The sequence below is a fragment of the Sander vitreus genome, chromosome 18, assembly GCF_031162955.1.
Source record: "Sander vitreus isolate 19-12246 chromosome 18, sanVit1, whole genome shotgun sequence".
NCBI classification, from domain to species: Eukaryota; Metazoa; Chordata; class Actinopteri; order Perciformes; family Percidae; genus Sander; species Sander vitreus.
The window spans coordinates 6,283,008-6,309,726 of NC_135872.1; the positions used below are offsets into that span (position 1 = coordinate 6,283,008).

A 26,719-nucleotide genomic window follows, 5' to 3' on the forward strand; every position below is an offset into this window, starting at 1 on the left:
AGAGTCTGTCAGCGGCAAAAACTGAACTTTTAGTGGACACTAACTGACTAACCCTATATAACATTACAGCCTGGGTGCAGCGATCTTGCTCAATGCAAAAACATAGGAAAATAGGGTCCAGGTTGAAAAAAAACTGAAGTTCCCCTTTAAGTTTAGGAGTAAACTTAATAACAAAGCACTGGCTCTTAATTTTCCTTATTCCCTTTGTGCCATGTTTGATTTAGACTATTTCAGGGAAATGGTGTTATTCTTTTATTTGCTCTCAGGAGAGCACTGTTTGTGATAACAGTTCACAGTATTTTGTATATGACCTTTTAAATCTAATGTGAAAAGAGTACTATAATTGTCTTTGCTGTGTCCACTGAAGATATGTTTGAAGTATTATAAATGTCTTTGCTGTTCGAAGTCCACTATGAAGATATGTTTTGAAGTACAGTATGTACAGTATATGCTCCTATTGTTAAAATCATTAATGGCAAAACAATGGCAACATTAGCCTTCACTCATTAATAAAACACATATTTCTCTGCCCAGAAACCTCAAGCCTCCTTACTTGAATGTTATCGTTTGTTTTTGTCCATAGATTCATCCATGGTAAACAAACAAAATCCGAAATCACTCATCAGTGATTTCATGGGCAAACTGTGTTTCTCCAAAGGCAGTGGGAACCAGTTTCAGTCGACTTTGGAAGAAAAGAAAAGCGGTGTCCGTGTTGTCCGATTTTCTCCTAGAGAACATCGTTGTTCTCTCTTCTGCAGATATGAAAACATGGGGCGCGTGTTTTACAGGATCTTCCAGATCACCGAAATAATCCACTTTTCCGGGAAATGAACTATGTAAAGCACAATGCAAACGTTCGCCTGTGTGTCGACCTTTTAGCAACTCAAAGATGCGGTGGAAGACGAAGAAGTGGGGGGTGACGTGACGTTTTATATTCCGGCCACCGGACCTGGATTCCCGCTGTGTTCAGGGTCTGGTGAGCCAATCGTAATTCCCAAATTTAGAAGGTGTGAACTACACGGCTGTAGTTTTTAGACCTCCCCAGTTTGAAACCCCCTCCCTTCGTGGAGTTCTCATAGACGTGTGAAATCTCCAGGCTGTAGCTTTTCCCTGAAGGCCTCCTCTTTGTCTCAAGCACATGTTGGTCCTTTGTCTCTGAGTTGTGCCTATGAGTTTCTTTGTTTAATATCAGTTTAATTCTTACTTTCCTCGGTCCCAACATAAGTGACAAAACATATTTGTGTGTCTTCCTACAATGTCTGCTCCTGACAATAGAGCCTAATGGAATGGACGTTGTTGTGACTCCTCTGATGGCTGCTGGAGTGGGTCTGTGAATAGACTGGCGAATGTTTGGGCACAGATGGGTTTGACATGTGACAACTTCTGTTGTTGTGCAATATATAATACATAGACAACCTGTAGCCCCTGTGAGCCGGCACAGGATGAGCAGGTAGAAATAATGAACGGATGGAAAATCAACAAGCACACAGCAAGGCCAGTCATTAAGATTAGGTTTTAACAGGGAAAATGTGAAAGCAGTCACTTTGTGTCAAAAACAGAAGACACTATCGATATTATCTTGCCACTTGCTAGGTTAGCTAGTTTTCTTATTTGCAGCTGGTTTCTATACAGTATGCTCAGAAATGTTGATCTAAATTTAATGAGGATAGTGGTAGTGAGATGCTTACTACAGCTGCATTTCTAGTAGAGATGAATCAAAGAGAATGTTTATTTCTCTGATTCTCTGCTTTGTTCTAACGCTGCTCACTCTCTTCAGTCACTCTCTAGCTCACTCCACCACATACTGTGCCAGCAATGCTCGTTGAGCCTCCTTCTAAAATATATTATAAATATATATATAAATGTATTTCTATAGTTTGTAGCTGACTTGACCAGCTGACTTCTCTATTGGCTGTTGAAACAGGTGACGTCTCTTGCGTTTACGTCTCCTTTATCAACTTATGATGTCATCAAAAGTCAATGTTTCATCCATTCTTTTAATTGAGAGACCCCTAGCGGCAGAAAATGACATATACGTGTACGTTTAAGATACATTTTGAAGGGACAAAAAATGTGTGATTAATTGGCAATTAATTGCAATTAACTTTAGACAATCATGTGATTAATCATGATTGAATATTTAGAATCAATTAGCATCCCGAATAATAATATATAAATACATTAATTTCATGAACACAGCTTTAAATAGGTCATTTAGCTAACAAGGTGAAAGTTATGCACGTAGTCAGAAATGTTCAAATCCTACACATGGCGCCTTTAATATCTGGAGCTACAAGACTTTAAGGTGCTGTTGTTGACATTTGTTAACATTAATATAGCAGCAAAACAACTACCTGCTCTGTAAAGATATGGTGGAGTAATGAATGAAGTCACACTGTCTCTGTGTCTGCTGGGATCCAAGCTTCTCTGTGCGAGGTAACCCCCTCTGATTTCTTTCAGCCTTTCCCTCGAACCAAAGCCTTAACATTATGATATAACCACTCCCAAATACATTTCCATGTATATGGGGTACCTTTGGTTTTCCTACAATTGTATATAATTATTGCAGCCATACTTAGTTATCAGTTAGGTTGTGGACAACTGCTGGTTATCCAATCAGTGATCACAACAATTACATGATGCTATATGGAGCAGCATAATCCATAAATGGTTATTTACATCTATTACTGCAGCAAGCTCCTCTACACTGGTAACTGCATTCACATAAATCAATAAATATGTTATACTCATTCATAAGTAAAGGCTACTTCAGAGTGCTTTTAGTCTAATTTATGAATACAAATGTTTGGGTAATGTTAGTACTGAAATCACCAGATGCATTAGGAATCACCACATCTAAGCATCCCTTTTAAAGATCTTATCCTTTTCAAGTTAAAGAACAATGTCTTTATTCATTCCACTGTGTGTACACACACACACACACACACACACACTGATTGCTGATGTTGACGTAAGCGTCACAGAATAAATTAGTTGTTGGCCAGTGACGTCTTTTTGGCCTCTCCAAGGTGATAGCAGCTGATTACATACTGAGCCATTAACAAGGTCCAAATCCCCAGAGTCTCTAGCTTCCACAATGCACTCCTAATCCTCATTCAGCTGCCTGAATAATGAGGTTGACTTCTGATCCTACGATACAGATATTCCAGGCAGCACATCACCTAAACACCACAGGATTAAATCAATTGTGAGATCACCTTCAAATGTTTGACTTTTAGACTTCTTATAGAGAATAGACTAGATGTAATCCTGTTCTGGCAAAGATTTCTTTAAGACCAATATTGTATTTTTAGAATGTTGCAATTAGAGACATAAACCACCAGTTAATAGACCACTTGGTTAGTACTCTGGTACTCAGGATTAATTCACGAATTGACTTAAATTATGAACCTTTTAGTCAAGATCTTGCGTGGCACAGCATTGTCAAAAACAATAAAATGGGTTTGAAGATGTTAGATCTCTAGTCCTCTGAAATATATACTTAGAGATGCATGCATGGGAACGTGTGCCTGTGTGTGGGGAGACTTTTTAATTGAATTGGTTACAAAATAAAAACATTTAAAAGGATTGTATGTACAGAACATGAAACTTGTGCATCAGTTGCAGATTGTCAATGTAGTTTGGTACCATGCAGCTATCTGTACTTGACCCTTTCACCAGAGGCATGGGATGGACAATGGGGGGGCAAAGGGCACCCATTTACACAGTTTAGAGGCGTGGAGAAGTCCACGGAAATAGCTTGTATTAATCATTTTAAAATCATTATCACACCAAATGAAATAGGGCTCATACAAATAATAGTTGAATAAACAGGCTGGAAGTATTAGATTTAAATAATAATAAAACAATACAGCAGTGTGGTGTTCAATTGCATTAGGAAACACCTCTTATAATCTACCCTAAGACCCTAAACCCTTGAGAGGAATCATATTTACGAAGGCGAGAGGGCATAGAGGATGAACATTCTTCTCTGAGCAATGTCAACTAATTGGGCGTCACAGCACACTTCCACTACTTCCATCTGAACACCTTTCCTGCACGGCCCACAGTCTGAAAAAAATGGTCATGGGTGTGTCAAACAGTGGATTCAAGTGTTTTTGCCAAATGTCCCAAGGTTGTCGGGCACTTTGAACTTAGTCCATCCAAAGCTAAGGAATTAACAGAACAGCAACTCGCACTTGAAAAGAAACAATCACTTGATCAGGACGTTGCAACAAGATGGAATTCTACCCTACCACTACCCTCGCTCCATCACTCATTATGGATGGCACATGCTAGAGGAGGCTCTCAGTAAATAACTCAAACGGTCACTAAGACACACTATTCCCCTCTGTGGGTTAACCCTAAACCTTGGGTTGGATGAGAATGAGACAGCAGACAAGGCCGCTAAAATGACACTGAAAAGAGACCATTTAACAGCATGGATTGGGATATTTGAATGCCTGTCATTAAGGACAACGTAAAAGCTCTGTGGCAGAGGGAGAGGGACAATTAAAGAAGGGGTCGTCGTTACTTTAATGCAAAATTGGGCAAAGACAGCAGACACACTGTAATTATGACAAGGCTAACACTAGGAAACTGTGGACTTGGGATTTGTCAGAGATGGGCAAGCATGAGGATGAACTCTGTAGAACCTGCAAACAGCAACATGTTTTAAAAAAAAACAAAAAAAATGAACAGCTATACACATGGGTTATGCTGTCACAGACTCAGACTCAGGACACAGAATACCATCCGAATATCTTTAATGAAGGTCTTGGACAGGGATACAAAAAGTAACAGTTGTAGAAAACTCAGGAAACTTCCAGTCAAAAACACAGGCTCAAAACTCAGGAAACTAGGATTCCAAAAAACACAAAACTTTGGAGACTTCAAGTCAAAATAGTTCTAGGAAGCTCAAAGGAACACTTAACTTAACTTCTCAGGAGATAAACACAGGAAGATCTGGCACAGCTGCAAAAAAGGGGAGAGTCCAAATGACATGTGGAGTCTTATAGTGATGAGACCAGACAACTGAGCCATGGAGAGGGTTCTTGTAGATGGGATAACGAGTTCAAACAGGCAACAGGTGAGGAGTGCCAATAGGCTGGGGATAGTGAACGATGATACTGATTGAGAGGAGACTGTGTAGTGGGCGTGGCTGAGGGAGAGCCCAGTGCCAGTGTGACAGTACCCGCCCCCCCTCCACGGGCTGCTCCTGATGGCCGAGGACCCCGATGCCAAGGCTGACCCCGAGGGGCAGGACGATCTGGATATTCTTCGTGGAACGTAGTTAGCAGGGTCGGAGCAAGGATGTCGCCTCGGCATACCCAGGATCGCTCCTCTGGACCGTAGTCCTCCCAGTCCACTAGGTACTCGAGGCGACCCCTTCGGCGTTGTGAGTCCAGGATGTCCCAGACGGCGTAGACTGGGCCATCCTCGATCAGGAGCGGCGGGGGAGGTTCCTCCGTGGCACCAGGCTCTGTAGGAGAGGGAACAAATGGTTTGAGCAGGGAGACATGGAAAGTAGAGTGGATCTTATAATGTGGGGGAAGTTGTAGCTTAACAGTGACTGGGTTAATGAGTTCAGTGATGGTGAAGGGACCAATGTAACGAGGACTTAACTTCTTGCTGGGAAGGCGCATCCAGATGTCCCTGGTAGACAGCCACACCTTCTGGCCGACGATGTAGGATGGCGCAGATGCTCGCCAGCATGGTGTTTGTGGCGCCGGATGGCTCTCTGCAGCTGGCGGTGTGCCTCATTCCAGACCCTTTCACTCTGACGGAACCAATGGGCCACCGCTGGCACTTCTGATGGTGCCCCCGTCCCGGGAAAAGGTTGCAGGAGAGAGTTCTGTGCGTATTCGGCCCATGGCAGGAACTGATGCCAATTGTGCTGCTGACCTTGGCAGAAGGTCCGAAGGACCCGACCGATCTCCTGGATCTTCCTCTCCGTTTGCCCATTCGTCTGTGGATGGTAACCCGAGGAGAGGCTCACGGTCACACCTAGGACAGAGCAGAAGGCCCGCCAGAACCTGGAGATGAACTGGGAGCCACGATCAGAAACAATGTCCTCTGGGATACCAAAATTTCAGAAGACCATGTGAAAGAGTGCCTGGGCGGTATCACTAGCTGTAGGAATGCCTTTGAATGGAATAAGTTTACAGGATTTGGAAAATCTGTCCACGATCACCAAGATGCATGTATGACCTTCTGATGAAGGGAGATCCGTGACGAAGTCAACTCCTAGGTGTGACCATGGACGTTTTGGAACGGGCAACGGAAGAAGCTTGCCTGCAGGGAGGTGGCGTCTTTGCCATGGCGTATTTGGCACAGCCAGCAACAAAGCGACTGACCTCCTTTGCCATCCCTGGCCACCAGTACCGGTTCTGAAGGAGGGAGAGAGTCTGATTGGTTCCGGGGTGGCCAGTGCCCAGTGAGGAGTGTACCATGGAGGTTACCTGGAGACGGAGTACTTTGGGAACATAAGTGAGATGTGCCGGGGTGCTGGGCGGAGCAGGGTCAGCAACCGAGGCCTCTGCGATGTCCTGATCCAGAGCCCATTCTATGGGACTGATGATTAGATGAGGCGGCAGGATGGGCTCAGGGTGATTACAACTCTCCTCAGGGGCGTAGAGCCAGGATAGGGCATCAGCCTTCACATTTTTTGGACCCTAGACGATAGGAAATGGAAAAGTTGAAGCGGGTAAAGAAGAGGGACCACCTGGCCTGTCGGAGGTTTAGACGCCTTGCCTTTCGGAGGTACTCTAGGTTGCGATGGTCCGTCAACACCAGGAATGGATGTTTAGCCCCCTCTAACCAGTGGCGCCACTCCTCCAAGGCTAGCTTGATGGCTAGTAGCTCTCGGTTGCCGACGTCATAATTCTGTTCCGCTGGTGAGAGTTTTCTGGAGAAGAAGGCACATGGATGTAGCTTCAAGGGCTTCCCCTGCTGTTGAGAAAGCACTGCTCCGAGCCCGGTGGTTGAGGCATCCACCTCAACGATGAAGGGTTTATCCGGGTCAGGATGTGTGAGGACTGGAGCTGTGGTGAAGGCTTTCTTCAAGTCCTTGAAGGCTTGGGTGGCGGTTTTGTTCCAGGAGAGGGTCTTGGGTTTACCTCTGAGGAGGGAGGTGAGAGGGGAAGTGAGATAGATATAAAGCGGCGGTAAAAATTGGCAAAACCAAGGAAGCGTTGGAGTTCTTTTATGGTTGTGGGTGTTGGCCAGGAGTGCACCGCCGCTACCTTCCCCTCATCCATACTGATGTGGTTGTGGCTGATGTTGTATCCGAGGAACTGGACTTGAGACAGATGGAAGGAGCACTTTTCAGCTTTGAGATAGAGATTGTATTCGCAGAGCTTCTGGAGGACCAAGGCTACGTGGTGGAGATGGTCGGCCATATTACTGGAATATATAAAAATATCATCGATGTAGATTAACACAAAACGGTGGAGGTACTCTCGGAATATCTCATTCATAAATGCCTGGAATACAGAGGGGGCATTAGCTAATCCGTATGGCATCACCAGATACTCATAGTGGCCAGTAGGGGTAACAAAGGCAGTCTTCCACCCGTCCCCCTTCTGGATCCGAACGAGAAAATCGTTTTGAGAAAATCTGTGCACCTCGCAGAAGCTCTAGGGAGGATGGGACAAGGGGAAGAGTGTACCTGTATTTGACGGTGATCTTGTTGAGTGCACGGTAGTCAATACAGGGTCTGAAACCGCCATCCTTCTTGGCCACGAAAAAGAAGCTTGAAGCAGCAAGGGAGGTAGATGGTCTGATGTGGCCTTGGTTTAGGGCCTCCTTGATGTACTCCTCCATGGCCTTCTGTTTGGGAAGAGAAAGAGGGTAAATCTTGCCCTTGGGCATTAGCTCACTTGGTAGGAGATCAATGGCACAGTCCGATGGGTGGTGAGGAGGCAACCTGGCAGCTTGTTGCGGGCAAAACACATCACTGAAGTGGAGGTAGTCCGGGGGGGATCTCTACCGGGCTGTTGCTTTTTGGGCTTTCCACCGAAGTGTGAAGAGTGCCACGGGTGGAGGGAGGGGTTGTGGACGAGTAAGAGGTAGGTCAGGGAAACAATGTGGAAAACAGTCTGTTCCCCACTTCAGGATGTTACCCGAGCTCCAGTCGATGGTGGGCGAGTGATGCAACAGCCAGGGGCAACCCAGGATGACATCAGTGGTGGAGTGTTCTAGAACCAGGAAAGTGATTTCTTCAGTATGTAACCAACCAACTTGCAGCTTAACAGGTCCAGCTAGATAGTGGAACAAATGTTGGTCCAGGGGCTTGCCTACTATGGACTGGAGGGTAAACGAGGTCTGGCACCGGAAGCGACGGAGGTTGAGGCGGTGGCAGAGGGCCCCGGGGCACCGACATCGTCAGTGAAGGCCCTCTTGAAATTTAGGATTATTCTTATTTTTATTTATCAAAAGGTCGATGACAGTTTTGTCTCTGCCTTGTAGTCCCAAATTGAGATCATTCAGGTGTTTGAATATGTCGCTCAGAAAGCAGGCATCGGCTATGATGTTGTTGTCCAGTATGCGATTCAAGTGTGTTTCTGCCTTTTCTGTTTTTGCTTGCTGCTACTGCTGTGGAGGAGGAAAGTTATGATCTCCTCTCTGAGACCACATAAATGCTCCAGTGCTTTGCATTTGGACAGCCACCTCACGTCATTATGCAAACGCAGGTTCTGGTGCTCAGCAGACATTTCTGACAGCAGCATGCGGTATATGCGGTGTTGGAGGCTTGCAGCAAGAATTTCAACCCTACGAATGTTGGAAGTATCTGACAGGGGTAAGTTTTTTATAGCAGATGCCAGGCTTGTTTTAATGTTATCGTCATTTATCACCTCATCCACGACGGCCAGCATACAGTCCTTCATGGTTTCAGAGTCTGTGAATGGCCTTTTCTTTTTTGCCAATATCCAGGAAACACGAAGGGATGCTGCAGTAGCTCTCTCTTGGGCTGTGAATGACCGCACCATGGTAGTACTGCTCCGGTTGTAAGATGCAATCAAACTCTACACTTTTGCAGCCCTCTCTTGAGATCCCTCTGGAAAATTGTTACGGAAAGTCTGGTGTTTCTCAACGTGGTGCCTCTACACATTGTAATCTTTAAGTACTGCAACACACTCATTACAAATTAAACACATTGGTTTGGTGTTTGGATGTGGTGGCAAAATAAAGTATTTGTCAGTCCAGGCAGGCTTAAACTGATGGTTTTCATTGTCAATTTTACGTTTCAGTGTTGAGAAAGACATATTGATAGTAATCTAGGCTACAACTAGCACGCTCTGCATTGTCGCCAAATGAATAGCCCTGACGTAGAGTAATGGAAATTAGTACACATATCATGTTAAGACATACAAACTCACTCCCTAAATTCAACAGGAAGTCTTTTCATCTAATCGACTTCAAATTTGGTCTGTGCCATCTTAAGACCTTGAAGATGAAAAGTTATTAAAAGCAAGACTTTTCGTAATAGCGGGGCGGCCATTTTGTGTGTTTCGCCATCGAAACAATAAGTGGGTGTGACTCAAGTGTACATTGACCAATTTGTATGAAATTTTTCAGAATTCATAATACTCCAACCCAGGACATGTATAGGCCGATATTGACTCAAAGTCATAGCGCCCCCTAGTGGTAACAGGAATTAGGCCTAAAAGTCAAGGTGTGATACTTTAACGAATTCCTCCTAGAGATGTCATCCGATCGGCTTCAGATTTGGTCTGTACCATCTCAACACCTCAATGATGAAAAGTTATTATTAATTATGGAATCAAGACTTTTGGTCAAACGGTGTGGGCGTGGCATGGCGGCCTTTTTGAGTGTTTAGCGATGAACGAGGAAGTTGTTTTAATTTGAATGTACATTGTCCATTCTGCGCAAAATTTGTCATGATTGACAAAGGTCCAGGCCTGAGGACATCTACAGGCCAAAATTGACTTTCCGTCATAGCGCCCCCCGCTGGCAACAGGAAATCAGCCTTATATGACAAACATCATCCGATTTACATGAAACTTATAATTTGTGGTCTACATGTGATACTGAGCCACCCCCTATACTTTAACCACGCCCATGTACTCAGGCCATGCCCCTTTCATAACTTTTAAACCGTTTAAGGTAGAGTCTTGTGTTAGGTATCACTGAACTCAGCAGAGAGTTCCCTTTTCATTGGTCATGTTTGGCCCACCCGCTATGCTTTAGAAACAGCCCAGTTTCATAACTTATGCTAGGTATGATGTGGACTATTGTGTGAGATATCATTGAACTCAGCAGAGATTTCCTTTTTCATTGGTGACAGTTTGCAGTGTCTGACGCTTGTGTAAATGCATGGCCACAAGGAGCGGCGTCCGCCAGTAACCCCGACATGCGCAGGGGAGCGAGGGCCCATCCAGCGCTGCTTGCAGCTTTTAATTCTCGTTTGTTTTTGTTTGATTTTTTCCAATGTTGTAAATATTGATCTCTTTACTGATTCATGATGTGTTTTGTTCTGTTAGTTTGAATCTCTGCTGATGGAAGCCGTGGTTAGTTAGCTTCAGCTGACTGAGGGAACTGTTTTCAGGATTTAGCTCTGTGTTTTAAGTGCATTAAAGTGTCTTTTTGACTTGAATAAAGAACTGTCCAAAATGTTATAGCTTGTTTCTGTATGTTTAGCAGTTATGGGAAAACGTTCCAGTTCTGCTTGACAGGTGTTATTTGGCGTTTTCCTTTGAAAATTTAGAATTCTTCGACAGAAGTCAGTGTGGAGGGCCTCTATTGGGTGTTGGTCCCAGGAGTCATGCTCCAATGTACCGAGGGGGCCCCAAATCTCACTTCCATATAGAGCTATTGAGACATTTACACTATCAAATATTTTTGTCCAGATTCTAATTGAATGATACACGCATTTCATTGTAAAGTTGAACAGCTTGGTTTTTATTGCCTACACTGCCCTGCATGCTTTTTCTTTGGGTGAATTTTTTTATTGAAACTCCCTAATGCAGATATGGTCAGTATAGTTTTTGTGTTTATTTGGATGCTATTCAAAGCAGTGTCGTAGGCAGAAATTGTATTTTGGTGGGCCAGTACAAAACTAAGTTGGCCACCTTTTCCCAGAAAAAAAGACATTAGAAGTTAGAAGTAGCAAAAAGGACAAAATAGACAAACTAAAAAGAACAGCAACAATTTTACTTTCCATCATAGGCTTACTGCATTACAACGGCAATAACAGCAAAACACTTTCTATACAACAAAGCTTGGTCTATGAAGGCTGTACACAACAGTAGACAACAACCTGTCTATTATAGCCTTTTCAGGCTAATTTGAAGCATTAACTCTACAGTGCACAGCACTGTTAAACATAAACCCAAAGAGCTGAGAACGTGTTAACATTCTGTATGACATAGCATACATCAGACAGAAATTGCACATGTCACAAATCCCTTGTGCATTTATTACAGCATTGTTGCTTCAGGGCTATGGTCAGATCACGAGCAACAAATGCTCTACCAGCAGTTAAATCAGCAGTTCATCAAAGATCAAAGAATAAAAACTTCCAGCCAAGCATTGTTTGAATTAAGAAAGATATAATGGAAAGTAGCCTACACAGCGCCATCTTAGACAGTTTATTGACTGCACGGCAGTGACAGGATCAAAGAAAACAAAAACAACAAAAACTCCAGCACTGACAGATTATTTTAAACGACTGCATTTCAGAAGCCGTCATCAGCGTTCAAGATTTCTTACTAAAGAGGAAGATTACTACTTTAATAATAACACAAGAAGCACGAAACACGTTTTACCAAATGTTACCTGTGAGGGCCGCCACTCAAACAAGCTCCTCCCTCGCTGATGGGCTGTCAGCTTGGCTGGGTAAATTTCTGCACATGCTGCAGAAAACTGTTCCTTATATACACTGTATTCCAACCAAGAAAACTGCCCAACCACTTTAAAGAGAAGCCCTTGTTGTCCCGGTAACTTTTAACAGTACATTGTCTGAAAAGCCAGCTAGCTAGCTAGCTAGCTGCTGGAGACAGCCCCGAGAGTCAGCCTGTTGTAACCATAGGAACCAACTACATTCCGGAGGCTTCCTAATTATTTTAACAGTTTTGTTTTAATCAAAAGAGAAGACACATCAAATAGTTATGCTACTATTACTTTTTTTACATAAATTTTTCATAACAAAATCAAACATGGCTGGATGGGCCAGTGAGTGAAGTGTGTGTCGACCTGGCCCATTACTTATTACATGCCTGATTCAAAGTAAAATAGTATTTGGTTTCAAGAAGCCTTGGAATGGTCACGATTTGAGTTTTCGTAAAAATTGACCTCTAAGGCCCAGTTATGGCAGTATTGTTCCAGGATGTACAGGTTATATTGAAGACCATCTCTGGATGAAGACAACAAAATCAGGTAATCTGCATACAGCAGGTATCTAAGTTCTGTGAAGAGGCTGCTCTCTTCACAGCTTACCAATTGCTGCCCGCATCTACTTCAAGACACTAGTACTTGCATACAGGGCCACAAACGGATCAGCCCCAGCATACATCCAGGACATGATCAAACCCTATACCCAACCCACCCACTCCACTCTGCATCAGCCAACCTGCTTGCTGCCCCCTCACAGCGGGGGAGAACTAATCACTCAACGAAATCCCGACTGTTTGCTGTCCTGGCTCGCAAATGGTGGAATGAGCTCCCTATTGACGTCAGGATGGCCGAAAGCCTACGCATCTTCTGCTGAAGGCTAAAAACGCATCTCTTCCGACTACACCGCGGATAAACATGAAAAAGAAAAAGAAGAGAAAAAAATAAATAAATTTTAATCGATTGACAGCCCTAATATATATATATATATATATAGTCAATTCAATTTTATTTATAGTATCAAATCATAACGAGTTATCTCGAGACAGTTTACAGATGGAGTAGGTCTAGACCATTCCATTTTATATATATTTACAAAGACCCAACAATTCCAGTAATTCCCCCAAGAGCAAGCATTCAGTGTGACAATATATATATATATATATATATATATATATATATATATATATATATATATATATATATATATATATATATATATATATTAGGGCTGTCAAAATAAAAAAAAGAAATAACTTTTATTGATCCATTCCATATTGAGGTTTGACCCGGAGCCGTTCTAGCCACCATTGGACTGTAAAATGAAGGAGGGAGACGAGAATGTGCTGCCTGGATCATTAATTGGAACATTTACTTGTAAAAATCTTCTTCCTGCCAACCCTGGCTACCAAAATCTGGTGCCCCTGATATGTCTGCGCTTCTCTCTGATGCTCTGAAGACGATACAGGCAACACAAACACTGCTGCACGTGACACTAGTTAACACTATACTCGACAGCAGCTAACGTTAGCCTACCACTAGCTAGTAGCTGGATTAAACAGGGTTAAATGCTGACAGCTAACGCTAAACGGTGTAAAGTGTGACTGTGTTTTACTGTAGAGGATTCAACACCGGGATATAACAATCTAGAGCTGCCGCCGGATGTTCAGTTCAATGAAACTGGTAAACTACAGCCTCGTGGTGCATTTGAAGTTATTGTAAATGTCCATTACCCATCTGGTGGTTGTTTTTGTCGTTCAACAGCAATTTACTAGTGAAATAAGTTATTGTTATTGTTATACATTATTATTAAGTCAGTGAATTTTGACCATATGACCTTAGCAATAAACAAGCCGTTCTTTAATGTTACCAACCGTTGTTTAGTACCCTTTTTTTTTCTTTTTCTTTTTTTACTTTCTTAAAAAGTATCGGTTCAGACACCGTTAATTATGTATGCGATTAATTTCGAATAATTAATCACAGAGTATGTAATTAATTAGATTACATTTTTTAATCGATTGACAGCCCTAATATATATATACATACACATCTATATACATATACATCCATCCAGCTGGTCTGCAAGTTCATTTATGTACAGGTTGAATAATGCAGGAATTAAACAGCAACCTTGCTTCACACCACATCCTTGAGTAAACTATGCTGTTCTTTCATTATTAGTTTTCACAGCACATTGGTCGTGCTTGTACACTTTGAGGGATTTTGAAGAAAAGTCCTTCATGCCAAATTGAGTCAAAGGCTTATTTAAAGTTAATGAAACAAGCAGATACAGTGGGGAGAACAAGTATTTGATAAACTGCCAATTTTGCAGGTTTTCCCACTTACAAAGCATGTAGAGGTCTGTAATTTTTATCATAGGTACACTTCAACTGTGAGTGACGGAATCTAAAACAAAAATCCAGAAAATCACATTGTATGATTTTTAAGTAATTAATTTGCATTTTATTGCATGACATAAGTATTTGATACATCAGAAAAGCAGAACTTAATATTTGGTACAGAAACCTTTGTTTGCAAAAATCATACGTTTCCTGTAGTTCTTGACCAGATTTGCACACACTGCAGCAGGGATTTTGGGCCACTCCTCCATACAGACCTTCTCCAGATCCTTCAGGTTTCGGGACTTTCAGCTCCGTCCAAAGATTTTCTATTGGGTTCAGGTCTGGAGACTGGCTAGGCCACTCCAGGATCTTGAGATGCTTCTTACGGAGCCACTCCTTAGTTTCCCTGGCTGTGTGTTTCGGGTCGTTGTCATGCTGGAAGACCCAGCCACGACCCATCTTCAATGCTCTTATGAGGGAAGGAGGTTGTTGGCCAAGATCTCGCGATACATGGCTCCATCCATCCTCCCCTCAATACGGCGCAGTTGTCCTGTCCCCTTTGCAGAAAAGCATCCCCAAAGAATAATGTTTCCACCTCCATGCTTCACGGTTGGGATGGTGTTCTTGTGGTTGTACTCATCCTTCTTCTTCCTCCAAACACGGTGAGTGGAGTTTAGACCAAAAACACATGACCTACTCCCATTCCTCCTCCAGATCATCCAGATGGTCATTGGCAAACTTCAGATGAGCCTGGACATTCACTGGCTTGAGCAGGGGGACCTTGCGTGCGCTGCAGGATTTTAATCTAATTTTTAGTGTGCTACTAATGGTTTTCTTTGAGACTGTGGTCCCAGCTCTCTTCAGGTCATTGACCAGGTCCTGCCGCGTAGTTCTGGGCTGATCCCTCACCTTCCTCATGATCATTGATGCCCCACAAGGTGAGATCTTGCATGGAGCCCCAGACCAAGGGAGATTTACCGTCATCTTGAACTTTTTCCATTTTCTAATAATTGCGCCAACAGTTGTTGCCTTCTCACCAAGCTGCTTGCCTATTGTCCTGTAGCCCATCCCAGCCTTGTGCAGGTCTACAATTTTATCCCTGATGTCCTTACACAGCTCTCTGGTCTTGGCCATTGTGGAGAGGTTGGAGTCTGTTTGAGTGTGTGGACAGGTGTCTTTTATACAGGTAACGAGTTCAAACAGGTGCAGTTAATACAGGTAATGAGTGGAGAACAGGAGGGCTTCTTAAAAAAAAACTAACAGGTCTGTGAGAGCCGGAATTCTTACTGGTTGGTAGGTGATCAAATACTTATGTCATGCAATAAAATGCAAATTAATTATTTAAAAAATCATACAATGTGATTTTCTGGATTTTTGTTTTAGATTCCGTCTCTCACAATTGAAGAGTACCTATGATAAAAATTACAGACTTCTAAATGCTCTACAAGTAGGAAAACCTGCACGGCAGTGTATCAACTTGTTCTCCCCACTGTATTTTCCCTCCTTTTTTGGTGGACATCTGTGTTAATTAAAGCAATTAAGGGTCTAATATGATTGGAGGCTCAGTAATTTGAAAGATGACCAAATTTTACATTTACTTTTTTTCTTGAATAAAGGTAGAATCCTGAAGTTTAGGATATTACAGACTATTTTCCCAAGGTTGCTGTTGACACAGATCCCTTTTGTAGTCAACAGTAAAGACTGCCTCCCTTACCCAGGGGCATTTCTAGGACTTGAGGAGGTTCATTTAATTGAACTAAATGCATGCAAAACAGCAAATGGCTTTTTCATTTTAGCTTCATTTCCTGCATTGAGGTGAATTTTTATGCACCTATTTCTACCTTTTTCTGCTGGAAATATCTTTATGTGAAGGGAAACATAGATTACAATCCAAATATAAAAACATAATGGAATATATTGCAATAAGGCTCTCAGGTATTCTGTATTGCTTTCAACTATTTATTCTCCTTTGGATCGACTTTTCACACGTCAGCACACATGTAGCCTAGGCATCATTTACTCTTCCCTCCTCTTTTGCATCTCTTGTTGAGGAAGTAACCTCCTCCTGTGCATATGACAATTATTCACCTCAATGATACATTAATTCATTTTAATGACTTAATAAACCCCTGGACCGTAATATTTCAGATGTGTTCGAGCAGGATTTCTGCTCATGTTCAAAACTTTGTGCACATTCAAAATATATCTCATCCCATCTGTGTTCTCTGTGATTTGGAGGAGTCATACTTAAACTTATGTTATCCTTTTCTTTCACCTTATACTCAAAACATATTTACTCCCTTATGGAGTTAGATTCCCCTTTACACCTTGTAGTATGTAACAACCAGAAACACCAGCACATTAGATTCATCCCCAAAACATGTAGGCTAAGCTCTGTAATGCAAGGTTAATAGAGAGGAGTCCTTAGTTGCAATTTCTAAGTTGAACCACTTCTCACACCACTTTAATTTGAATGTAGCTTAATGGTAGAGCGCTTCTTCGCTTCAGCTTGAAAAATTGTGCTTTCAACACAGTCTAAACACCGTTGCTTGCAGTCGCTATGGCGACAACACGTCATGGGCTTTGCTTATCTGATCTGCTGGATCTTCGATGAGTCAGTACCACCGCGGCGGTCTAGTCTCTCCTACCCGTGTTGAGCGGGCAAGGTCTCACTGTAGGTTCATGGTAATTTTGTTAGTCTTGACTTCTCAAAGTGAGACACACGATCAGGCACACGGAGGCAGAGAACGACGGACGGACAGAGAGAGAGAGACAGAGACACACACACACACACACACACACACACACAGCCATATATAGGCTACAATTACCACAGTTTTCCCCACTCATCCTGTCTCTTTCTATCAGAGAGAGAGAGAGAGAGAGAGAGAGAGCGAGAGAGAGAGAGAGAAAAAGAGCCGAGAGGAGGGATCGCTTTGTGACAGGCATGGAGAAATAAGCGTCCGGTATGATTGGCCAGGCGATCAGGCATGTTTACATAGGCTATTGTCCGATTTTACTTGTCAGTCAACTTTTCAAAATACATTCGGGGCTATACTCAAAACATTCGGGGCTGAAGCCCCGGCAAAATTGGCTGCCCTTACCTGTTTGTAAAGGAGACAAATAAAGATTCCATACAGATTAGCATTGCTTTGAGGCTAAACTGGATTACATTATAGAAACATGCCTATCGGCAATAGACTGCTTTAAGCTATTTAATTAATTATAAACAATGTATGAGGAAATTCGACTTCACATGATCACCAAACTAGCCCAATGCATTTATTTTCATATTATTATATATAACATCTATACTAAGGACTGTCTCTCTCTTGCTCCAGAAAAAACCCTGATTGGTCCATAGCAGTGAGCAGGAAGTGTTGACCCCGTCCTTCCTCCAGCTGGGCACTATGGGATCGTCCACACTGGGGAAGGCAGCATCTCTGGATGCTCTCTTAAATGAATGCATTCATGCATTTGGTAAGCGACATGTGAATGAATTGCAAGCAAGGCTGGATGACTTACCTGACCTGGGGCTCACTGTGGGTCCTTTGATTAAATTATTACTATGAACTAAAACGGAAGGGGTTATTGGTGACCATTGCATGTGTACCTAATCTCAAGACCCTATTATAGAGGGGGCCTGGGTCAAAATCTGCTTTTAATACCTGTAACAATTTATGTAATGTTATGCTTACATGTTGCATATTTTTAAAGAATTTGCATTTAATCACAGGGGTGTGATAGGGGCTTACAGCTCTGTTTTTGCTTTGGGTCTATTTATTTGATTAGTTGAAAATACAACATAATTATCCTTTAGGATTACAACATGACTAGACTTCCAATATAAACATTAATGTAGTGCCTGTTTGGTAAAGTTAAAATGTAATGACATTGTGTTACTCCCTTCTCTTCCTAGATGACAGTGGGGAGCTGCAGGCCAACTTGCTCCCTCGCAGCCTGCTGCTGATGCATCGCTGGTACATCACATCCTCAGAACTGGCGGGAAAACTACTGATGATATATCCCATCTGGCAGAAAGCCTGTAGGAACTACTGCTAAACCCAGTTACAGTTGGTTGAAACACTGCTGGCTATCTTATTTCACCTTGCTGAAGATATGTACTACTGTAAAGTGATGCCTTAGATACATTATTTCTCACGGCACATGAAATCAACTTACATCTTAAAACCAAGATTGACTGATTTTTCATTTAATTTCAATGAACTCACTTTTTCCCTTACTTTGGAAGTACGTGGTAATGTTAAATGAGCCGTATTCAGGTATTTCCCTGGGTTTTTAGAGCGCTTAGGTGCATACTACATCATACACTGATTCGCATTTTAGTGACATCATCTCGCAATTTTTTGCATAAAGTTTATAGTTGTCAGTTGCAGCGAGGGAGAGATTTCTAAATCAAGACTTGGAATACATACAAGGCTTGGTTAGGTTTAGACAAAAACGGCCTAGTTAGGTTTAAGGAAACATCATGGTTTTGGTTTCAATTTGTACATGTTAAGGCTAAGGAAAGATCAAGGTAAAAATTACCACTAAGTTCTGTTGTCATTGTCCAGTCCAATGATGATTTTCTCATTTCCCCCACTTCCTTATTTGCTGCCATCGTAGTTGGCTATAGCGGGCTTTGCCAGTCTTTGGGGAAATTCATGAAATGACAGTCTCAAATGTGTGCATGATAGGGACAGAGAATATCACAGCAAGAAGAAATAGTAACAATCTACCCATGGAGGGACGAAGGAGAAGAGAAAAGTGCTTCTTTATTGAACTTTTGCCAAAGCTTGATGTATCAAAAGTGCTGCATGAACTTGCGTGTTCTCCCCAAGTAGCATGTGTTTTCTCTAGGTGCTACAAATCCCTCCCATTATCCCCCTTCAAACTGCACTGCAAACCTGAAATTAGAAATTAGACATCTAGACATAACCTTGTAGAGCTGCATGTGAGAACGTAGAACTCTGAATCAGTTGGATCAGACATCACACGGTCTTTACCCTGCCAGCTCCTCTGTACAAAATCTGTGCAATCTCCAATTTAGCCCAAAGTGTTAGAATTCACAGCAAGCAAGTGGCCATGTTGATGACGTTTCTATCAGCTTGTGCAAAACCGAAAAAAATAAATAAATCTGAAGGTGAAGAAGAAACGAGAGTTACATGAAGATGGCAATGAAAATGTTTTACTGAGACGAGACAACGATATTTGGGAAGTTCTGTCTTTAATGGCTGATGCCAAAATTGTTAGACAAATTCAAAGACCAGGAGAGACCTGGTTGTTTATGCCCAAATTATGAAGTGTCTATGGTTGTAGTAGTGTACGATATAATCTGCATCATGTCCTGCCTGCTGTACACTCTATACAGGCGACACCCCTCGCCTAAACTAAACAGTATTAGTATACTATTTAGAGTGTTTCCAGTTAGTTACGCGTCTGAGATGGATAATCTCCTGCTTTGTGCTACATTGTCCAGGGTTCATATGTAAACATTGCTATAGAGAGGGGTAAGACGCAATGAATCATACAAATCCTCAACAGCATTCTTGATGATGTACTTGAAACACACAAAAAGTGACCTCTCACCTCCAAACACCTGGCCAATCATTGTTTTAAGTGTGTGTTATTGATGGGTTGTCTTGGACACACTGTGAGAAACCTTGGCTGACAACTTTCTCTCTTGCATGTTGTCACACATAACTCTGATATCTGAGGTGAGAACTGACATTAATGTCCAATTAGATTAGCAATAGCTTAGGAAATGCCTTTTTTGTGCCAGCGTCCCCCTATCCATTATCCAGGTCCCAACCGCCCCCCATCAAATAAGATGTAGGATAGTTGCCCCGAATATTAATGATTATGCCCTAATATTTGGCCTATTATTGTTGTTACTATTATTATCACAAATACTCAAAAAATCATATCATTGAATGACAAACAACATATTTATTAGTTTGCAAGGTATCAAAAAAGCCATGTCAATATAGAAATGATATCTACAGGTGTTTAAAAAAATGCAACCATTTGACATTCAATTTAAATTAGGTAACAGCAGCCAATCAGAATGACTAGATATGTAACATTCAAACTTTAATTAGATATTACAGACAGTAACAGTAGCCAATCAGAAACAGCTAGCAATTTAACATTCAAATCTATTTTTCATTCAAATCTAAATCTATAATCGAATTGTTCCAATGGAAAACAAGCTGGCACTTATCAAGGGGAAAAGCAGAAGGATTTACTTCTGAATGGAAATAAGTTTACAACCTTTGAAAGTTAGTGAGAGCCCTTTGTTAATGCTTAGAAGAGTATAGGTTTGCTATCCATGTCTTGCGAGTAAATAGCAGAAAAGAAAACGTTTGGAGAAACGCAACCCCACATGCATTTTGTGGAGGTGTGAGAATCCTGTACAGTAAACGGTAACATCACTGCCTCTATCGCTTTCACAAGAAAGTTTTAAAACACCGAACACAAGCCCTGCACTGCCCGGGGGTTTGAGGAACAGCTAAATGTTTGACAAACAACAAAGCACAGTCGATGTCTGTCGCTCGTCTCTTTTCTTTCTCTCTTTCTCCGTGAAATGAAGCTGCCTTCAGGTGCAGTAGGAAACGTTGTGTTGTATAAAAGATCTTATGAAAAACTGTTACTGTGAAATATAAAGTCTACTTTTGCTACATTGGGGGGGTTAAAGAACATAACAAGACTGCGGTGATTGCATTTATTTTTTATTTATCTGAACGCAGCTTCACGATGAAGTATGGCGCTCATTTAAGACGATGCTCTGACGTCCTGTTTCCATGAAGGCAGCGCAGAGCTGCGCCAAACAAAGCTAACAGAAGCACAGAAGAGAAGAAGAGTTATGATCCATTGTCTTGTCCAGTTGCAGTGCCATGAACTGGCAGGTTTTAATGTTGCAGACCACTGTTTTAGTAGTTTAAAATTTAAACATGTATTGTTATTGTGAATCTTTGGTATAAACTAGCTTTCAAACCAACGCCCCCCAACGGCACCTCAACGCCCCCCTTTCCAAAATATTGCTTCCAGCGCCCCCTGTCATCTTCTGAACGCCCCCGTTGATAAACACTGTTTTATACAGTATCAGCTGCACTGTCAGCTAAAGAGATCATGAAAGAGGCAAGAGGCAAGCTTCAGGTTTGTTTGTAGGTTACAGATAGTAGCAAATGAATCCTTAAAGTGTGATTAATTATCTCTTTAATGTGTTGATTTATCATACATTGCAATGTATTAGTTTGTCAAATCTTGGAGAAAATCCTTAATTGAATTCCACGTACCGTGACTGCAAAGGTGATGGCTGCCAGAGAACCAGGCTTAAGATTTGTTATTTAATGAGGTAAGGTGCTACATACACAGTCATCCATTGCAACACATTAACATTTTTCACTTTGCATTTTTCTGCCTCTGGGAAATCCAAAACCAAGACAGCAGAAAGGCTAAGGCTACCTAATTCTAATTTCACCTCATGTTATACATTTACTGTAGTTATTCACCCAAAACTTGCAGTGTGGCATACAATTATAGTTTCTATTTTCAAGGTTACGCTCTTGAAAATCAGAGGCCACAGTTAGGTTGCATCTTCACAATACACATTGCCCGTATGGTTAAATTAATTATATAAAAATTTGACAATGAACATTAACTTTTGTTTTTATCTTGATTCTAACCAGTGACTGATTTAAGCACAACACTGCTCTAGAACCATGTCACAAGGGGTGGGAACAGTCCACAATTCAACATTTTAAATGTGACATAATGTCTAGAGGCATCACAAGTGACTCACATGTCAACAGGTCACAAGTGTCATTGTTAACCAACAATGGACAGTTTTTTGGAGCTAAAATGGGATGGTTTCCATTGTGGCACAGGTTCATCATGGTACCATCCTTTTACTTTCAAAATATTTGCTGCTGAAATCTATGTGTGTGTGTTCAGGTACTGGATTGTGACATTCCCTGCAGAGTTCAACCTGGACCTGGGTCTGATCCGGATGACAGAGGAGTTCAGAGATGTGGCTGCTCAGCTCGGCTGTGACGAGCATTTCAAGCTCCTCGACATCTCCACCATGTAAGACACCATGAACATACAGATACATTTGTTGAAACTTTTGAGCTGATCAGTATTATCAAGTACAACAATCTAGTCTTTACTGTAAAGTAAAACTAATCCAATTCCAATCATAACTCTAAACCGAAGTCCTGGTCCTAAATATCTAAATGACAAACCCTTGTGATTGAGTGGTAAAACCTATTTAGGAATACATAAGCAAAGTTGTCCTTGTTTTGCAGCGGCTACATAACGAAGGACCAACAGGACTGAAAACCTTCACAGACATAGCTCAAACTATCTAAGACCATAAAGGACCATACTGGTGATTCTTCAGCTTGTAGTCTGTTAGCTACAACTTTTAGAATTTCTATCACTGTGACATATTTTCTAGATTGAGTATGCTTATTGTTTTTAAATTGTTCTTCTTGGGGCGCCCGGATAGCTCCGTTGGTAGAGCGGGCGCCTATATATAGATGTTTACACCTCAACGCAGCGGGCCTGGGTTTGACTCCGACCTGCGGCCCTTTGCTGCATGTCATTCCCCCTCTCTCTCCCCTTTCATGTCTTCAGCTGTCCTGTCGAATAAAGGCCTAAAAACGCCCTAAAAATAATCTTGAATTTTTGTTTTTTTAAATAAATTGTTGTTCTTGTAGACCATCATATGACTGGATGCGTAAGTTGACCCAGCGCAAGAAGCAGGCAAAGAAAGGCAAGGCATCTCTGCTGTTTGACCACCTGGAGCCCATGGAGCTGGCTGAGCATCTCACCTTCCTGGAGTTCAAGTCTATACGGAGGATATCGGTATGTCTACAAACAGTTCTATTTCTGTCCAATAATTGGGTTTTTGTTTTAGTGGAATGTCAGACACACCATGTATTGGCTAATATAGGGTACCAATGGTAGTAATGCTAATCCAACAAGGATAAACTGATAGAGTACAAGTACAAGTACAACCATCAGTGCAAAACATATATTAAAATGTATATAATATTTTTTTTCCATTGCTGTTAGCTAATTAAATTATGTCATAACTTTACAATAATTTGAATTATTTGAATAACCCTTAGTATATAGTTACTTTTAACAAAGTCTAATATATTAGAGCACAATGCCCGCTGATGGGCAAAGGAGGTTGCAGTGGGTTCTGGATGGTGGTCAGTCACAGTGATAGGCAGTGGAGGCCCTGTAGCTATGGCCTGCTGAAATGCCAAAGAAGGCAGACCATGCTGTCTTCTTGAGACTCCTCCTGCTCCATTGAAGGATCATAGGGTTCAGGAAATCCAGGAACAAGGTAGGCAGGCGGGCAGCAGGCTAGCCGGGTAGGCGGGCTGAAGGCTAACAATCCCGACCAGTTAGGATCACAAGGCTAGCTGACGGGAGGCAGGCAGGCAGGCTGGAGGCTGGCAAGCCCAACACCAGCAGACAGAGAGGCTGGATTGATAGTAAATTTCTCTGTCAATCCAGGTAAATAAACTTTACTCATCAAGGCTCGGAAGACACTAGCTGGGGAGCCAGTGACAGAGCTGCATCCTGTTGCATAGGTCACCTTTTACATTTGAATTTGTTTATTTTGCACAATAAAATCAAGACAATAGTAACACAGGAAAATAAAGTAATGCAAAATAAAGATTGTGCAGGTAAGATTAAGAACACCCTTAGGGGCTTATAAATTACAAGGAAGCTCACCTAAGGAAGAGAAGAAACAAATATATAATATACAACATGTATAACCTTGTGTTTTCCATCCATAGAATATAGAAGTGCTAGGTCCATTTCTGGTCAGATTGTTCTGTCAGGCAGGTGAGTGTGAGGCAACAAAGGGAAAGTTCCTAAATGCAAACATGCAGACATTACCAGTTAAGGGATTTATTGATAAGATGAGGGCACATATGCTTACAGGCAGGTACGGGTTCCAGATGTTAGGGTAAAGGGTTCAGGTACAGGAACAGGTTCAGATTCAGATTCAGGTTCAGGTAAATGAACAGAGTCAGGTTCAGGTTCAAGTACAGGAACAGGAACAGGAACAGGTGCAGGAACAGGTTCAGGTTGAGGAACAGGTTCAGGTACAGGAACAGGAACAGGTTCAGGTACATGAACAGGTTCAGGTTCAGGTACAGGAACAGGTTCAGGAACAGGTTTATGTTCAAATGGCTGGAAAGCAAGAAGCAAAGCAACATTGACAATCTGGCAGGCAATGAGAGGAAATTGGCCAGTTACTTACTGCAGGGGCTGATAAGGGAAAGTGAAAACAGGTGAGCAGGTGAATGAGATAGTCAGGTGACTGTGACAGCTGGGAATGTGTGAGAGCATCTGGTTGATGGATGTATTACGGCAGTGCAGGGGCCTGGGGAATGGAGAAGTGACTGGAGACAGCGACAGAGGGGCAGAGTGAGTTAAATGAAAACTACTGAGACAGACATCGTGACACATGCTGATGCTACTGTGTTACTGTCATTACAGAGTCAGTTCTCTATCTTGGTTAAAGCCAGGTTAAATATGATTTCTTTCCATGAAGTTTTACAATCACCATTTGAAGCCCAATGAAATACACCCTCTGAAATGGGTGAATTGTGTGCAACACTGATAAAACAAAAAAGTTCCTGGAAAGCGGAACACCTGCTGTAGAGCTTTGATGTGAAACTACCTGGCCTCTGGATGAACTGCCTTGTTTCCACTGGCCAGGTGGTTCATTGGTAACAAGGGGTTCAAAGTTTATATTCAGGGCATTATTGAAATTGTGATAAAACCATGAACTAATGAAATGAACACATGGATGTTTGTCATTGAAATATAATCTAATGACGTGAGAAGCTGCCCATTCAGTTCACTTAACTACTCACATTTTCCCAGCCATAGACAGAAATTGACTTCTAAAGATTAAAGATTTTTAAATATTAAAAAAATGCATTGGCAGATTGCAATAACATTGACATCAATTCTTTCCACAAGATGAATCATTTTTATTTAGAAATTACATGAAATTCACTTTATCACCTTAGCAGACAAGCTATTTTAAATCTAGCAGGCAAATGACAGAGCCATGGAATCCTTTTAATCTTGATAATAACATGTTTTTTTATGATACCATCACCATCATCAATGGTACTTTTAAGCCAAAATGGAAAGCAGAAGTGTCAATCTTTCAATTGTTCAGAGCAATGACCATTACATGCTTTAGGACCTTATAGGCCCCTATAGATTAGATTTTAAAATTGACAGCTGGATATTGTATCTGAAATACCCTTTTGTCTCCAGTTTACTGATTACCAGAGCTACGTTATCCACGGCTGCCTGGTGGACAACCCAACTCTGGAGCGCTCCATCGCTCTGTTCAATGGAGTGTCACAGTGGGTCCAGCTCATGGTGCTCAGCAAGCTAACACCTCAGACCCGCGCAGAGGTTATTACCAAATACATTCATGTGTCTCAGGTAAGACAGGAAGTAGTCCCCTACAGAGCATTTCCTTCTTTAGTGTTTTTAAGGGTGATTTTTGTCCAAAAAACATGGACATTACGTTGCTAGCATTCTCTTCCTCTAAAACTGTTTAGAAATATATATGCAAGGCTGACAACAGAACTGAGGAAAGAAGCTGTTTGTACAAGACCAGCGCATAAGTTTCACATGGTCCACGTTTTCACATCCTATCCTGAACTCGCCAGTCAAAAACAGAACCTTTCTGCCTAAAATGCATGTTTCACATCACTCTGTTTATCTAGGGTCTAGACAAATGCAACAGTAAAGTCTTGTAGACTCTGGACAACTCTCACGTCGGCACAGTAGCTAGCATCATTACATTTCCTTTTTAGAAAAGTGTTGCCTCACTGCAGAAGTGCAATGAATTCACCAATGAAAATAAATTGCAGGCCTTATCTCATAATGACTTCCGTGTTTTAGAATTACAAGAAAATATTTCAAAATTACGTGAAAAGGACATAATATGAGGTAACTGAAGGGGTTTATCAATCATCGTTTTTTGATAAGGCAGATAAACATAATTAGTATGTCAATATTGTGGGTCAAAATTGTGCAGGCGTCTCAAATCTTTGGGATTATTCAAGCCCTCTGATCTGCTCTGTTGGTTCAGGAGCAGCTACAAGAGTACAGCATGCTTCATGCATATAAAGTCAGGCGTCGAAACCTAAATACTACCATTTGGTAACAGCTATCAAAGTTAAGCATGCAATAAAGTATGATCAAAAAGTTTGCAGTGGCAAACCATAGCTGAAATTCAATGTTATGAAAGAGAGAAATCACAAGTATTTTTTTATTTTAATTTAATTTTTTTGGGCTTTTCCGCCTTTACTTGACAGGACAACTAGGTGTGAAAGGGAAGAGAGAGGGGGGAAGACATGCACGAAATCGTCAGAGGTCAGACTTGAACCCTGGACCTCTGCGTTGAGGCATAAACCTCAATGTATATGTGCGCCTCCTCTACCAACTGAGCCAACCTGGCC

General features: G+C 41.8%; 2 protein-coding genes across 6 annotated transcripts in view; one reads left to right on the plus strand and one right to left on the minus strand.

Annotated features, from left to right (window-relative positions):
* Positions 1-8,383, minus strand: part of LOC144533806 (protein broad-minded-like) — a 99,651-nt gene extending 91,268 nt beyond the window's left edge. The window contains 7 exon segments of the mRNA XM_078275372.1: positions 5,081-5,631; positions 5,673-6,075; positions 6,245-6,674; positions 6,754-7,120; positions 7,670-7,934; positions 8,124-8,198; positions 8,302-8,383. Of these exon segments, the coding sequence (XP_078131498.1) occupies positions 5,081-5,631; positions 5,673-6,075; positions 6,245-6,674; positions 6,754-7,120; positions 7,670-7,934; positions 8,124-8,198; positions 8,302-8,383 (2,173 nt within the window).
* The window catches only part of rasgrp3 (RAS guanyl releasing protein 3 (calcium and DAG-regulated)), a 99,030-nt gene that overhangs the window by 16,384 nt on the left and 55,927 nt on the right, over positions 1-26,719 (plus strand). For all 5 annotated transcript variants that reach the window (XR_013503451.1, XR_013503452.1, XM_078275104.1 and 2 more), the window contains exons 2-7: positions 17,537-17,675; positions 18,115-18,217; positions 21,490-21,552; positions 22,152-22,283; positions 22,919-23,066; positions 25,521-25,694. Coding sequence is in view for 3 of the 5 variants with exons in the window: in XM_078275104.1 (XP_078131230.1) it covers positions 17,606-17,675; positions 18,115-18,217; positions 21,490-21,552; positions 22,152-22,283; positions 22,919-23,066; positions 25,521-25,694 (690 nt within the window). In the remaining 2 variants the exon portion in view is untranslated. The remainder of the gene's footprint in view (positions 1-17,536; positions 17,676-18,114; positions 18,218-21,489; positions 21,553-22,151; positions 22,284-22,918; positions 23,067-25,520; positions 25,695-26,719) is intronic.